At 39.5% G+C, this 16511-nt stretch overlaps 2 protein-coding genes across 2 annotated transcripts; both read left to right on the forward strand.

Annotated features, from left to right (window-relative positions):
• Positions 1–680: 680 nt before the first annotated feature.
• Positions 681–10526, forward strand: npy7r (neuropeptide Y receptor Y7). Its single transcript, XM_032554280.1, has 2 exons — positions 681–888; positions 7044–10526. The coding sequence occupies exon 2, from the start codon at positions 7084–7086 to the stop codon at positions 8197–8199; it is 1116 nt and encodes a 371-aa protein (XP_032410171.1). The 5' UTR covers positions 681–888; positions 7044–7083; the 3' UTR covers positions 8200–10526.
• Positions 10527–10982: 456 nt separating this feature from the next.
• prelid1a (PRELI domain containing 1a) lies at positions 10983–15516 on the forward strand. Its single transcript, XM_032555596.1, has 6 exons — positions 10983–11119; positions 11657–11776; positions 13226–13451; positions 13551–13664; positions 13893–13971; positions 14636–15516. The coding sequence occupies exons 2-6, from the start codon at positions 11685–11687 to the stop codon at positions 14755–14757; spliced, it is 633 nt and encodes a 210-aa protein (XP_032411487.1). The 5' UTR covers positions 10983–11119; positions 11657–11684; the 3' UTR covers positions 14758–15516.
• Positions 15517–16511: the final 995 nt, after the last annotated feature.

Below are 16511 nucleotides of genomic sequence, written 5' to 3' on the forward strand. Positions count from 1 at the left end.
CATCACAAAATCTCCCAATGAAATACACTGAAATTTGTGGTTGTAATGTAACCAACTGCAAAACCATTTCAAGTGTATGAAGGCTTTTGGAAGACATTGTATGTCACACTGAAATGACAAAGAAATTGTCCTCTAGAGACTGAGACACCCATTCAAAATGCATTTACAATCCTTCAGATGAATAAAACTGCATTCGAAAAGTATGTCTGCAGCTCTGGGCCTCAAATGTTCTTTCATTGACCTGCCGCCTTGATGAAGTCTCTACATGTTTATGTCTGCAGTTTAAACTAAAAACAACGGTGCAATGTCCAACAGCTTTCATCTTTTCCAGGTTGTCATGGAGCTCACAGTACGTGATTATTTCCAGGGGAAATCAATCTACTCTGGCCTTGGTTCCAAGCCGTTCCTTTAAACTAACTTGATCCCAATCGTGGAAAATAAACGATTATATCAACTTGAACATTGTTCATCTGAGATCAGACTGGAGAACGATGGGGACCATAAACTGAAATGATATAACGACTTGTTCGTGTCAGAGATGCGTCCACACTGTGCACCACAATTAGAAATAAAACCTCGAATGCAATAAACTTTGTGATGTTCGTCTACATAATAAAAATGAAGATGAGAGAGACGCTTCGGGTAAAATTGTGATGTGCGGGGAGCCCACAGGACGCTGCCATTGCGCAGATCTCCAGCGGACCGTTCCTGGCACAGATGTTGGCGCCTCATTCCTACTCTGACTCCGCTGGATCTGACTCGGGAGCGCTCAGTGGATCCACAAGATGCGCACTCCAGGCAGGGAGGAGCTTCGGGAATTTCACACCACTTGTTCCACGCCACTCTTGAGTGAAGACTCGTTTCCCAAAGTAGATATTGCGGCGAAAGGTGAGTCCATTAAAACGCGATTGGTATTCGTGTAGACCGTGAATTCATAATGCGGGGCTCGATATGTGTCCAAGTGCACCAGATAGACGCTGAATGTTCTGTTCTGTTCTTGTGACGCGGGCGCATCCTGTAACTGAAACTGCCACATGTGCGTAATTTGGATATGAAGAAACCTTTTCAAAGCAAGATGATGAAGAGTCCAAATGATGTGAGACAATTATAGCAATTTGCATATGTTTTGAAGGGTTAAATGAGCCTTCAGAGTTGTGAAAGATATATTTAAAGAGTGAGAAAGTGAAACAAATGGCCACAAATTACGCGTCAATGCATAATTGATTGAATTGGGTTATTAAAATATATCAGTAATAACTCGCCATTGATGTGAGCTGGATCCCTTCAGCAGGTGCATCATAGAAAAGAATGATAATAATAACTCTTGGGATAAGAAATTATAGGAAGTGTCTTTTTTGTGCTTGTGTCTTTTTTTTTTTTTAATTACTGTAAAAATGTTGCCTGAACGGAGATAAATCACATCCATTTGCTCTTGGGTATCTGTGCGCTTTGGTGTCTAGGGGATCCCGCTGAGTTGTTTGACGATGGCTACATTTTCTAATTTGCTTTATAGCTTTCATGCCATTTCACTGCATACATTGAATGTATCAAAACTACTTTAACAGACAAGGAGAAACATAAAACTTTATAAACTAAGGCTGCCTGGCGGGCAGCCTGTTGAATAAGCTCTTATCTTTAAATCAGCTGGGAACACAGGTATCATATTTCTGCCTGTGTTGCAAATATTACATATCAACTTTGAAAGTTGAATGGAAAAAGAAATTGAGTAAACATGGTTCTTCTGGAAACTTGAAGCCTGTATCAACAGAACAATGAAAGAGAACAAGAAAAGATCTCAATAAATTATGCCTGATTTCTTCTCAGTTCTTCCTCCAAGAATCAAAACTTGAAATATACTAGGAGTGGTGTAACAGTTCTCTAACTCATTTGCACAATACATTTAAAATACAATTGAGAAAGGAGTCTGGAATTCTACGACAAAATTTCAGAAAATGAGCATAAATATGTCTTTTTATAAGGACAAAATTGGCTAAAACTTGCTTTTTGTGTGTTTGGATCATGATATAACAGGAGGCACATTAATGGGCATGATCACCTGGCATTAGTGAACATTATCTCAGAAAAGCAATTTCAGCATAGATTTTATAGCATGTGATTAAGAAGGGCTCAGCCTTATGTGTTCTTTCGTCTCAGGTTCATTAAATTCCTGCTTGAGTGTTTCCATCTGACTGATTCATTTTATGACTGAATGATTAAATACATCCCATATTCCCCCCATTCAGTGCAGCAGGGCCACCTGCCGTCTACTTTTAGTTTACCTGAACAGTCCAACAGTATTTCACTGAAAATTTATAAGAAAATCATTTCATTGTATCTTCCCATCATTTGGTGTTGACTTAAATGATGGAGATGATTATTGGTTGTACTGCAGGTGCACAAGTGGGTTAGTAAGGAATGATTCAGCAGTCCAAACCTCATTGAGACTTGATAATCATCCTAATGGAAAGTCCTGAACATGAAGTTTTCATAACATCTTTCCTTAAAATGAAAATGGGAGATCTTTGATTATGAAATCTCCAGTCTACGCTGGTCCTCTTCACAAACTGCTTCCATTTGTTTGGTTGTTGAAGTAGATTTTATTCATCTTCTGATGATTAACTATTTCTTAAGTGTGCTTGATTAATCTGGCAAACCATTAGTTGACAGTCTAACACGCCAGTAGCAATAATTGAATATATATCTGTATGCAGCAGCAGCACTTTGCCTGCATATGTAAATTAACAGGAAAAACAAAATGTTGAATTGCATTTATTTTTCCTTAATATTTCCCCACATTTGTTCTCTTTAATATGAGCTGCAAGCATAGGCACACATTCTGCAGCTCTAATGATTGAGCTTTGAACTCACTCACTACCCCTCATTGCTTCTTCCATCGTCTCCTTTAGTGTCAATAGAGGCACAGGTGTTCCTAAGGGGAAAAAAAAGAAAGCATGCCGTAAATAAATAGGCAAGCAACACAGAAAGCATGAGGAAAGATGTTTTCTCATTATTGTCAATTGATGAGATAGACTATTTAGTGTATTTTTTTTTGGTTGGAATTTCTACTTCTGTTCCAGGAAAGCTAATTTTCTATTAATTTCTCTCTGTGACTGCTGCTCATTTTTCCTTTTCTTAGCTTTGTATAACATCCACCTTTCTCCCTGCAATCAAGGAAGATTGTGTGAATGATGAGACTGCACGCATTAGAGAATCAGTTTATCTGCAAAAATGCACTGAATTCTTACTCTTCAGCTTTAAATAATAGTTGTCTTTATGGTGGTGACATTTTCTATGGAAGCTCAAGCCTGGTAAAAAAAATTGCATACTGTTTAATTCTTGTTTCATAAGAAGCTCTCATGCTGAAGAGGAAATGACATTGGAAACAAATAACATAATTTTAAGATACATCACCAATGCTATCATTTTGACTTCATGCAGCCAGTGTTCATTTCTATAAATGACAGAGTCGCTTATGACAGAGATGAATGGGAACAAATAAAAGGTGTTGCACACATGAAAAAAGGGGTCAAAGAACCAACTGGCAGCCAAGTACATGCAGACTCCCAGCTGAGAGACCTCGGCAGGGTTAGGTGGCAGGATTTGACAGCCAAGTCCTCCTAACTGCACTCAGTAGCCCCACTGGGAGTTGTTGTTCAGGAGAATATGTGAAGGTTGGTACATGTCGCCCCACTATGCAGGAGCAAATGACTGATGCAGATCCCACTGTGCTTGCACACACAAGAAACACAGTTCACAGATCTTGAGAATTTTGAATCAGACACTTCTGAAGCAGCTTGAGTTTATTCCCTTACTTCATAATCTCATTTGCTGAATGAGTGAACAAATTAATTAATAAATGAATGAACAAACGAACAAATGAAATATGTATTTAGAACATATAAACAACTCATTTTTAAAGAAAATAATACAAAAACAATCAAGAACAATAATCAGACATAGAATAAAAATAAGAAAAAAAAGAATACTTTATCGTCATTGCAGTTACCTAAACTAAAATTATTTCCCGTTTCCTCACAAAATGAACCATGTTAACTAGATAAAAATCCAGTAATAAAAACAACTGGGCCTCTCTGCTTAGCCTCATCTCCAGTGCCCACTAATTTGGGGGCAATAGCATTGGTTCCCACAGACTCTGGGGATCAATTAAGCTGCTGACCCGTGAATATTACCCCAGATAAGCAGAAAACGATGGATGGATGGATGGATGGATGGATGAATGGATGGATGGATGGATGGATGGATGGATGGATGGATGGATGGATGGATGGATGGATGGATGGATGGATGATAAATATTATCATAACCCATATATTGTCATATTGCACTAATCAATAAGGGATTCAGGGCTGATAGAAGTTATTGTTCTTGAAAATAATCTGTTCCTCACACATGTATTGCATGTTTCTAAAAGGCACTATCTCCTTCCTCATGGCAGAGGGACAATCAGTGAATGCCTTGGGTGAGTTACATCAGCACTGAGTCTTTGACTTCTGCTGCAGCCGGTCATGATACAGTGTCCAGGGCTGACAGTGTACTCCTGTGACCCTTAGTGCTGTGTTTATTACCCAGAAAAGGTTCCTCCAACAAGATCGCTGATACAAGCGGCCAAAATGGGTTTTCTCCGTAGGTTGTCTGGGCTCTCCCTTAGAGTTAATATCTATATCAAGAATGACAGGAGTATTCCAGTAAATGTTATGAGGAAACATTGCTCTCTACATCAAGAGTGCCTTATGCAGGGCATTTTATCCACTGAGAGACATTACTTCTATATTTTGCATAGCTATTTACATCTCACTGTAAGCTAACATTGGCCTAGCACTGGAAGAGCTGCATAGCTTTTTTATCATCCAGATGAATGCTCATCCTAAAGACTTTAATAATGCAGATATGACAGCAGTCTTACCCAAGTGCCATAAAAATGTATGGTTTCTGGCCAGAAACAAAAATATCCCGGATCAACTATTTGCAAATATCCCGTGATAATACAAAGCTGTGCCATCACCACATCCTGGGGATGACAGATGACAAATCACATTTCATTGATCCTGAATCTATCATATAAACCTGTGGTTTGCAAAACCCCAGCATCTGTGAGTACAGATGTAACATTACAGGACTGTTTTGAACGCATACACAAGGTGTGCTTTCACAGGGAGCTGACTCAGAGACATACAGTATGTTTCTGCTGGCTTTAATTACATCAAATTTTGCACTGAGGCAATGCTGACCATTAGAGCCCTTTTGTTTAACAGCAAGGTGAGAGCACACCTCAAGTGTACTGATATAGCCTATTTGGTCTCTCACTACAGCACGCGTCAGTGCTCACCTGCTCCAAAACCACCACATTCATCCCACTGCCAAAGAAGACATCAGCCACCAGCCTCAACAACTACTGTCTAAGTAGGCCTTACACCATAATGAAGTGCTTTCAGAGAGTGGTATTGCACATCAAAAGCATCCTATACTGGCTGCCTGGATGTTTGCCGAGCAAACTGAGTCTGTTGAAGATGTATCATGTTTCATTCAGCCGCCCTCATCCCACCTGGAGCTCTGTATTTTTGAACTTCGGTTCCGAACTCACCAGCCTTGGACTGCCCAACACAATATGTGAATTGATTGTTAATTTTTTCAGTAACGGATCACAAAATATCAGGATGGAAAGCCAGACATCATCATCCATAACTCTGACCTGACACGTGTGCTACAGGGCTTTGTGTTGAGTCCAGTCATTCTTACACTCTTTACAATGACTGATCCTCCCCCCATACACACACACACACACACACTCTTCCAACATCATAATCAAATTTCCAAATGATGCCACTCCACGCTGACTAATCTCAGATGTAAATGCAGGTAGGAGACCCAACATCTGGTTGAATGTTGTACAGGCAATAACTATGTTTTAAACAACCATTTTTTAAAAAAAGATGTCATTGTGGATGTTTGGAGGATTAAGAGGAAGACCAAGGCTCCACTGACCATCAATTAAGTTCAAAGTGGTGTCCATCCAATTCACACCAGTGAGGATCAGATGTAGTTAAAAAAAAAACTCTGCTAGCCCTGAAAAGAATGCTCAACAAAGGCTCTTTTTTTCCTGAGGTTGAAAATGGCCAATATGCCATCTCAGCTGTTTGGGAATTTCTGTCGGAGCACTATAGAGCATTGGGCATCACTGCTGAACTGCCGGGTGTGCAAGCCCTAAGGAAAAAAATTGGAGGAACCATCCATCCATCCATCCATCCATCCATCCATCCATCCATCCATCCATCCATCCATCCATCCATCCATCCACCCATCCATCCATCCATCCATCCATCCATCCATCCATCCATCCGTTTTTTTCCCGCTTTATCCGAGGTCGGGTCGCAGGGGTAGCAGCTTCAGAAGGGAGGCCCAGACTTCCCTCTCCCCAGCCACTTGTTCCAGCTCCTCCAGGGGAATCCCGAGGCATTCCCAGGCCAGCCGAGAAACATAGTCTCTCCAGCGTGTCCTGGGTCTTCCCCGGGGCCTCCTCCTTGTGGGATGTGCCCGGAACACCTCACCAGGGAGGCGTCCAGGAGGAATCCTGACCAGATGCCTGAGCCACCTCAACTGACTCCTCTCGACGTGAAGGAGAAGGCTCTACTCTGAGTCCCTCTCGGATGACCGAGCTTTTTACCCTATCTCTAGTTAGTATCTATATCCAGTTAGTATCCAGCTTTGAACTCCAGTTTTACCAGAGTTTGCGGTTCTATCTACCCAATAGACAGTGTGGCAAGCTAAGCGAATAGCCTCAAGATTTGGTAGTGCTTGTTAATGTAGGTTAGCTTTCAGACTCGCATGGAGGCTACTGCACTTGCCTCTAATTCTGCTTCACTTAATTGCTCCTATTCCGTTTGAAAAGGAATAGAAAAAAGCCCTGGCTTATTACATTCTACTCCTCACTTCTCCAGAATATCCAACATAGCTATGTTCTGTCTGAAAGTGATGTTCTATTAATTTTGTGTCAAGCTGTTTTGTTTTCTGTTTTCTCTGCTCAGGTGTTGGTGCAGCCTCAGTATTGTGGACCTTCCAGTAAAAATGAGCCCACTTGACACATCCAACGCCACAGCAGAAGTGGAGCCTAGCGAAAGTGATCTGTCGTTTTTGTTCAACGACAGCTCTGATTCATACCAGCCCGGTTTCAGCTCTGATGTCACCAAGCACCTTGGAGTCCAAATCACTCTAATAATGGCTTATTCCTTAATAATCCTGCTGGGGCTGCTGGGCAATTCCCTCGTCATCTACATGATTATTCGCTACAGAAACATGCGGACAGTGACCAACTACTTCATAGCCAACCTGGCTTTGGCAGACCTTCTGATGGTCACTCTATGCCTGCCCTTTACTCTGATTTACACTCTGCTGGATGAATGGAAGTTTGGTGCCGTGTTGTGCCACATGGTCCCGTTTGCCCAAGCTCTGAGTGTTCATGTGTCCATCCTGACCCTGACTGTCATAGCTCTGGAGCGTTACCGCTGCATTGTCTTCCACCTTGGTCGACGGCTGACCTGGCATTCCAGCCTCTTCATCATGGCATTCACCTGGACTATTTCTTCTGTCCTGGCAGCTCCTCTTGCTATCTTCAGGGAATATCGCTATGAAGAGATTCCTCCTATCAATCTGCGCATGCCTGTCTGCTCTGAGAAGTGGCCCCATGGCATCAACAGGGATGGAGTCATCTACAGTCTCTCAATGATCCTACTATTGTACATTCTTCCTTTAGCAATCATTAGTTATGCATACATATGCATTTGGGTCAAACTGAAAAACCATGTCAGTCCGTCCAGCCGTAACGACAGCATCAACCGACGCAAGAAAACCACAAAGATGCTAGCACTGGTAGTAGTGGTATTTGCAACTAGTTGGCTGCCTTTACATGTGCTCCAGCTGGCCACTGATCTGGACTTGGTGCTCCGGTTTGAGGAGTATAAGCTCATCTTCACAGTGTTTCACATCGTGGCTATGTGCCCTACCTTCACCAACCCTCTCCTCTATGGATGGATGAATAAAAACTACAGGAATGGCTTCATAATGGTGTTCCGTTGCGAGGACAAGGCAGATACTTTCCACCCAGATGGGTCGTTCAGGACACGCTCTGTAAGAGGGCCCACTCTGAACGGTCGTAACAGCAGACACCCTACTACTGCTGTATGAGATTTGTCTTGTTTAAAAGCAGAATTTTAGCACATTAGCTAGACCTCTGCTTTAAGGGGTGTGTGGTTCTCAAGAAGCATTTTGACTTAAAAGAACTGACCTATGGGTGTATTTCAATTGTATCTATCCTGAAGCTTTCCGCTCTTTGTTGGTTTTCAAGAACCTTGAAAACCATTTGTCCACAAAAGTTCAAAGTACAGGTACCTTAGGTACATACAGTATGTGTCACTTACTTCTGGTCAATACTGAACTGCTGAGGTGTTGCTGCTGCTGACAGTGTCTTAAAAGTAAAAAATAAAGCAAAACAAAACTACATGTTCTTTTATGCTTTTGGTCTAGTGTTTCCAGCTGAATAAATTCCAGCTGGAAAAATTTGTTATTGTTTGCAAATGCAACATTTAGGTATAGCTATTTGCACAACTATGATAAGATTAGGAGATGGTTTTCTAAATGATACCAATAAAGCATAATTTTCTGACTATTTTAACACTGGGTACATTATAAAACAGCATTAAGATAACTACCAAGTATGTGAAATCCTTAAGCTGCTATCACGTTATTTTCTATTTTGCCATGTGTGCTGGGCCTTAAAAATGAGTTTCATAAAACTAAGCAGGATAAAAAGGAATCATTTTGGAAACATCAAATCATATCACAGTTTTGATGGGTGTTTGTCACTTTTGACATGTTCCCACTTTACATAATGCATATAAATTGGGATTACATGGAGCAGTATTATGTAATATCTACTTTTTTAGCTTTATATCATGTTATAATGTTATTTCCTCATCAAAACCATGCCTGGAGTGTTGCTTTGATTCTTTCATGCATGCTTGAGAAATCATTTGATCTTGTTTTGCACAACCATTCAGTTGTACAAAACTCTTGGTGGGACTGATCTTCTTTGAGGATGAAGCTCCCCCTCAGAGCTGCAGTTTCCACGCTGCAGAGCCTCTTCCTCACAGATCTCTGCAACTTCCTCACTCAGCTCCTTCAGACTAGTCAGCAGCAATTAGCCAACGCCTGGTGGAACTGTGCATCTGCTGATCTCATTATACCCGCTACTTCTCAATGGTTGCATTGTTGCTCAAGGGTCTATAGAGGAGTGATGTTGTGATGACTTCCTGAAAGTTGAGTGCTGGAAAGAGTGGGACATTCAGCCTGCCGTAGCTAATGATCATGTTATGTTACTTAATATTTTTCACTGATTACTTCATTTATCTATATTCAAGTGTTCAGTGTCAACAAATTTTGAACACTTCAACGTTTTTAACCAAGGCTTGTTTACAATGTCTTTCTCCAGTTGGGCTTTTGGTTAAACATACAATGTTTTTTATATTAACTATCCTACAGTATTAAATGCAAGGACAAGTAGTGATGCTGGAAAGTGATTTACCTAAGACAGTATGTAATCCTACCCCAATAAAACACTTGGCAGATAAGCAACAATGTGACAAAGGTGTTAGTGCCTAACGCAATGCAGTGTTCTCGCTATCATACTTACCTATTCAGAAATGGCTAACAACCTATCAAAGCTCCACCCTTTTGAGGGTATTTCCAAAAGTGCTACCTCCCTACCCTGGACCCTGCAGCTTAAATGAGAGGGGACAAGAGATAATAACACCTCTGCATAGAGACAATGGTTGACACAAGGCATTGGTCACTAAAGAGGGCCCAATGCTTTGCATGCAAATCTCTTTATAAGGCTCTTTGTTGAATTGTGAGTGGTACTTGTAAGGTACATATCTAATTTATTCAAATATGTATCTAAAATGTTTACCTATGTCTTATGTAAACATGTTCCACTGTATGTACATAATTCTTGTTGCTAAATAATGTTCAACTTTGCAGGATATTTTCTAGTGAGAAAGCAGAGATTTATGTGACAGTGAATGTAGACTTCTCATGATACTTCGGTAATTGTTTTATCATTCATTCAAATCCTCTAATATGGAAAAATAGAAGTTAATTGTTCTCACCTGGCCACCAGCTGTTCTTGATTAGACAGAGCAGCAGGACTATGTGTCCAGAAGAATGGGACTGGAAACCGGTGACCTGTGTGACGCCAGGGCAGCACACTGTTGATGTCATCATTACAGAAACTTGTTCAAGGGGATGTAAAAAGAACATGCAATTCTGTGTTCATTACGCTGCTGCTAAAGTGACCTTTCTGTTGATCGTATTTAATAAATGTGGGGACATGAATCAACAACGAGGCCTCAGGGTACAGGTTTCAATCCTGGACCTGATACATTACAGCTGCTGTTTCTAGAAAGACAACTTATTGTTTGTTCCTCTGTGTCAAATAAAGAGATATTGGTTGTGTATGTGTGGAAGTAAAGTACATCTAGATTTATAAAAAAGTAAATTCAGTAAAACATTAAAATGGCAAAATTACTAGTGTGACCCACACATTTTTTTATTCATTGTATGTCAAAGAGAATAGCTATGGCCATTGCATTACTGGTTCCTAACTCCCACATTGCAGATTTCCTGGTTTAAGCATATCATTATATACTGTATATATTTCAGGCTTCAAGCCTTTAAGAAGAAAAACAAAATCTCTTCCTTAAAAGTTACAGTATTTTCATATGGTCTATTTGTTAATATCAGTCACAAACAGCAGAAAATAAGAGTTTGATTTGAGTACTTATTTGGAATGACATTTAACTGGGCAGGAAGAAACTGTAGGCGTCAACAATGGAACTGAAACATTTTGCGCAGGATCTCTGCTGCCATCTAGTGATCGAAACAAGCATCACCAGTGCCTCCTGCCGGATGTTCCGTCAACGCTCAACGTTTGACCTTCTTCTCGGCCTGGTGACGTTTGGCGTCTGATGTAGGTGGTCGCAAGATGGACTTTGCTCCTCACGAACAATGAAATGTCCGTTCTGATCTTTTGAAAATCGTCACTGTGCAGGTCGGTGTTTATTTCGTCTGTGTTGAGCCCTTCCTCCTGAGTGTTGATATGTGACTAAATGCAAATGTATACCGAGAGAGCCATTCATTCACGAGGTTAGCCACATGCTAGGCTAGCTCCTACCGTCCAGGAAGCTGGTAGTGTGGACGTGACGAATGTGACAGAAACGACTTTAAACACGTTGACCTCAGTTTTTTTTTTTTTAATTTAAATACATGAAGCCCTTATTTAAACTGCAAATACATCATAAAGCCGTCAGTAAAAATGGCCCGCTGTGCTTTTTTTTTTATAGCTTGGTAGGTTTTTATGTATGTTTTAGCCACCTTGTACCATTTTCTACAAAATATGAATGGAAAATGTCCGTACAGTCATGACTGACTTTTGCAAGCATGCACTTAAATCCTACTTATTCGTAGCAGTTATTTAAACCCGAAGACGGCAGTAAAATGAGCTACAAATATTACTACTGTCAACCTTACTCTACTTCTGCTTTATCTGATTGTAACTGACTTTATTTTATGTGCCGTCGTTCCACAGAGTACTGCCAGAGCAAACCAAGGGAACAATGGGGAAATACGTTTGCTGCACAGGTTTGCTGAAGAACACCTGGGACCAAGTTTGCATTGCTTTCTGGCAACGTTATCCCAATCCTTACAGGTGAGAAAAAATATCTTAGTGTAAAAGTGCACGGTTATTAATTATACTGTACAAAATTGTGCTGGTGAAATGGGTCTTTACATTTGCATACTGCAGAGGTTTGTTAATGTAGATGAATTAATTGATGTACAAACACTCTTATAAGTACACACATAACTGTAGTGTACCTACAAGCTTGTTTTTGTTTTTTATAAAACATCAATTATTGGCCATTTGAAACCATAAGGCGCTATCATGCCAAGCTGAAAAATGCATTATGGGAATTTTCTGATACACAGACTTTGAAATGATCAAAGTAATGTCACTCATGTGTTGCCTGTCACATGAGGCAACAAAGTGGGACATGATAACCTGTCTGACATAACTGTAAAAGCAGTTTATTAATAATTAGAATCACATTACATAATATGCATATTGCCTTGCAAAGTTCTTCACACACCTTCAATTTTTCCACATTTTGTTACTTTGTCACCACAAACCTATTTATTTATTGTGATTAGCTGCTATGTACTAACACACTGTCATTCACAATTGTAAACTAGGAAAAAAATTATGCATCTTTTTTTTTCTTTTACAAAGAAAACTGAAATTTGATCCAAGTATTCAGTCTCTTTTATTCTGCCTTCAGAATCCAACTGATTAGTAAAAAAAAAAAAAGATCCCATCTTTGTGTAATTTAATCTCAGTATTTAATCTAAACTGTTTCTGTGAAAACCTCAGAGGTTGTTGTTGGTGAACAAATTGCATCATGAAGACCAAGAAGGAACACACCAGGCACGAAATTTAATTATGCATTTAGACAAATGTTAGTCTCATACACACAACTATGTATGAGACTATTTGTGTCCTTTTTATAGTCCCCTAAACTTTCCCCTTAGTTTCTCACATAGTTTGGGGGGAAAAAGCTTTGGATTATTGACGTTTTGTTGTTGGCATTCAATCTGGAATTTGCATAACAACATAAAGAACTCTTAAATCCTCCATTTTCTATTTCCTTTCATGATTTAAAAACTTTGTTTTTAATCATCATTGAAGGAACCAAAGATTCATGTGACTCTGGATCAGCAATACACCGAGCCCTGTAATTAAAATACATAGAAATTTATCAAGTTAAGATTATGACAATCAAATAAAGCATTGCTACAGAAGTAAACAATTGCTATTTACCACAAATATCCACAGACCCTAAAGTATTACTGATGTTGTGTTTCCTGAATACTGTGAAGTTCTTGTTGAGGAAGAGGAACATTTTGCTGACCTAAGTTTGATTTACTGATCTAGGATGTTAGGTTTACTGTAAGTAGTCAACACAGAAATTACATCAATAAAATCCTTTCATACTAAAATAGAACACTGATTTGTTACTTTGAGAATTTAAAGTTGTCCAAAAATAAATATATTGCAAATAAAATGTAATTTTTAATATTTTACCGATCCCTTTGATTTCAGTAACCATGTCTTGACGGAGGACATCATCTTCAGAGAAGTTACTTCGTCCAACTGCCTCATTTCCAGACGTCTGTTGACCAAAACCAGCCGTGCACCTCGCTGGATGGAGCGGTACCTCCCAAAGCACATGACCAACTCGGCGTACATCATCGAGGACTCCGTCGTAGACCCTCAGAAACGGACCATGACCACCCTGACCTGGAACATCAGCCACGCTCGCCTCATGGTACGCTCCGGTTTTTATCCAGCAGAACTTGGCTTTGCTCAAAGTCAAAACATAATTGTAATGTTTGTTTTGTTTTGTTTTTTCTGCATGCGCTGCCAGTCTGTGGAGGAGCGCTGTCTCTACCAAATTAATCAAGAGAACGGCTCCTGGACGGAGATTAAACGGGAAGCCTGGATCTCTTCCAGTCTCTATGGGCTTTCTAGAGCTATTCAGGTTAGTAGAGTAAAGTGGAAAGTGGTACTACGGCACAGAAAGCAGCATGGAGTGGCTGATGGGGAGACCTCCCCACCTGCCTTCTGTTCTGTTCTGGCATTATCAGCAACATAATGCCAGAGTTAAGATGCAACAGCTGAGCAATTAGTCCAAGTAGTTCCTCATTGTTGCTGGGTTTACATAAATACACTTTGTCTTTTTCCTTTACTGACTTTGTTCATTTTTCAGGAATTTGGTCTGGCAAGGTTCAAGAATAGCGTCACAAAGACAATGAAAGGCTTTGAGTACGTGCTCTCCAGAATGCAAGGTACATTGTCATTTGAAGAGTTTTTTTTTTTCCAGATTTCCCTAGAGTTATTTTATAGAGTTGTTTCCTCCATGTTCTTTATTGTTAACGTGGAGTCATGAACTACATGAACCTATAAGGTTCATGTAGTTCATTCATGTTTACAAGCATGTAGTTGGGGCGTGGCACTACATTAATTGTTGCAGATACAGTTTGTCATTTCAAATCAGAGTTTTTGTTGACCAATAATGACAGAAAATAACAGTTAATTTTTTGTTTTAGAAATGTAAAAAAAAAAATTAATTAAATATCTCAGAATGCTGACACACCAAATTCTCTGAGTCAGAACAATACGAAGAGGAAGCAAGTTAATGCTAGTCTGCCTCTTCGGCAACTCATTTCTATGCAGACATAGTTAGCAGAACCATGCTGCTGATCAGCTGTGACTTTTTCTCCTTTATTTCTTTTTGATGACTACGTGGATTTTAATAAAATTGATTGACGTTTGTGAAACGAGGGACATTTTGATGTTGTAATCTTGACATAATATACATTGCTGTGAAAAAGTGCATGTTGTTAAAACCTGCCAGTTTTGTTTTTCACATCAGCTTAACCTTTACCTCTACATCCTGAGGATGAGAATGTTGATGTGTTTCATTTAAAGCCATGCTTTGTGTTTCTGTAGGCGAAACGCCGTCCAGAACCTTGGCAGAGACCGCTACAGAGCGGGCAAGAGAGACAGCAATGGCAGCTAAAGAGAAAGCCAAGGACCTCGCCTCGCATGCTCAGAAGAAACAATACGTATGATGATGCAGCTGCAGCCTTTTATATCAAGACTATTTTACATTTAACCACTCTCATAGCTCACGCAGTTACTGGGTATTTTGCAATGCATCCCAGTGTTGGTTTAAAAACACCTCTGTGAGGACACATCCTGCTGAAAGTGGTGGTGAAGAAAAGGCCTGAGCTGGGTTCAAGAGCCTGCTCCACCCACGCTGATTGTGTTTATTGTACTTCTGATGCCACGTCATTTCAGTATTGACCACAGATAGAGATTTTGAACATGGCCCCGGGTGCCATAAGAGTAAAGGTGATGACCTATACTGGAAGTGTTCCTTAGGCTTTTGCTCAGCCTCTCTACCCACCAGGATTTGCCTTTTTTTTTCTTCTGGTTCACTTCACATCTTGTTTTGTTTCCCCCATGTTCTTTATTGTTAACTTGGAGCACTACTTTAAAATATCACATCAGTTCTTTATGATTAATATATGTGTTATGATATCCCAATTGTTTTGTGTTAGTTCAGTTTACCCAGTCCTACCTTAGTCCTGATATTGAGCGTGGTTCCCTGGCTGCTTCATGCTGAAGTTTGTTAGCTTCACAGTGTGGGAGATAAAAGCTTGATAACGTCTCGTCACCTGGCGTCTCTGCTGCTGGGTAAGAGCAATACATGAAGCCTCCTCTTAACTTGCTTGTCAACTCGCTGTATACATTCATGTAGTCCTTGTGACTTTTCTTGCTTAAATGAAGTATCAGCTCGTGAATAAATTGACATTTCCTGATCATAATATGGTTTTCTGTGTCAAGTAAAGCATTGTACAACTTTAGATGCGATGGCGCCTTTTTGCTGTATTTAATTGGGATTTTATGTGGTAACACAACACAAAGTAGTGTGTAATTGTAATATAATTTTCACATTCTTTGCAAAATGGCAGATTTTTTTTTGTCTTACCACAGATTCTAGATTAGAATTAGATCTAGATTTTAACAAAGCCATTCTAACATTAGTATGCTTTGATCTAAATCATTTGATTGTAGCTGACTGACTATCATTGCGTTATTGGAACATCTCAATATAAACTTTCTGTATTTAAAAATATAAATACAGAAAGTTAAAAGCAGAAGTGGGTAAGACACGACTGGTTGGGGTGAAACGCACAAAGCGACAGTATGTCAAATATTCAGATTTTGGGATTGCAAAACTAATAATTATCCTGTAGACAGGTTAACCCACCTTTAAATTCCTCCACAACTTTATCAAGTGGCATAAGAGTTAAATGGGGCTGAATACAAACGCAGATTACCATAGTATACTAATTTTTTTTTTTTTGTAGAAAAAATTCTGTTCTTTGTGTTGCTCTATCAGGTACAATCACCGCAATACACATTTATTTTAGTTTTCATATGAAAAAAGTATAAAGGTATGAATACTTCTACAAGGCTTTGTTCCTAAAGTTCTCAGAGAGAATAGTTTTGAAAAAATAACACATGAAAAAAATGTATATAGAAAATATTTATTTGCTTAAAAAAAAAGAAAGAAAGCTTACAATGGTACAAAAAAAATGCTACATAATATTACTGGGTGGAAAGACGAACTAAAAGTAATAAGGCATCTTGCATATACAAAAAGTGAAGAAGAAAGCAACTTCAGTTATTAAATCCATGTTAAATACTTGTAATCAGCATTAATTGCATAATTATTGCAAGTAGGTGTCACCTGCTTTGACTGATTTTCAAATGTCCAACTGAATACTCGAGATGGCCAACGCTCCTCCCCGACTTG

The sequence above is a fragment of the Xiphophorus hellerii genome, chromosome 23 (assembly GCF_003331165.1).
Source record: "Xiphophorus hellerii strain 12219 chromosome 23, Xiphophorus_hellerii-4.1, whole genome shotgun sequence".
Taxonomy (NCBI): Eukaryota; Metazoa; Chordata; class Actinopteri; order Cyprinodontiformes; family Poeciliidae; genus Xiphophorus; species Xiphophorus hellerii.

What these genes read in the sequence shown, in the direction of transcription:
- npy7r (XM_032554280.1), top strand. Translation starts at nt 7,084, where the DNA reads ATGAGCCCACTTGACACATCCAACGCCACAGCAGAAGTGGAGCCTAGC.
- prelid1a (XM_032555596.1), top strand. Translation starts at nt 11,685, where the DNA reads ATGGGGAAATACGTTTGCTGCACAGGTTTGCTGAAGAACACCTGGGAC. An exon ending in TCAGCCACGCTCGCCTCATG is followed by an intron (nt 13,452 to 13,550) that starts GTACGCTCCGGT and finishes ATGCGCTGCCAG; the next exon opens with TCTGTGGAGGAGCGCTGTCT. An exon ending in CGTGCTCTCCAGAATGCAAG is followed by an intron (nt 13,972 to 14,635) that starts GTACATTGTCAT and finishes GTGTTTCTGTAG; the next exon opens with GCGAAACGCCGTCCAGAACC.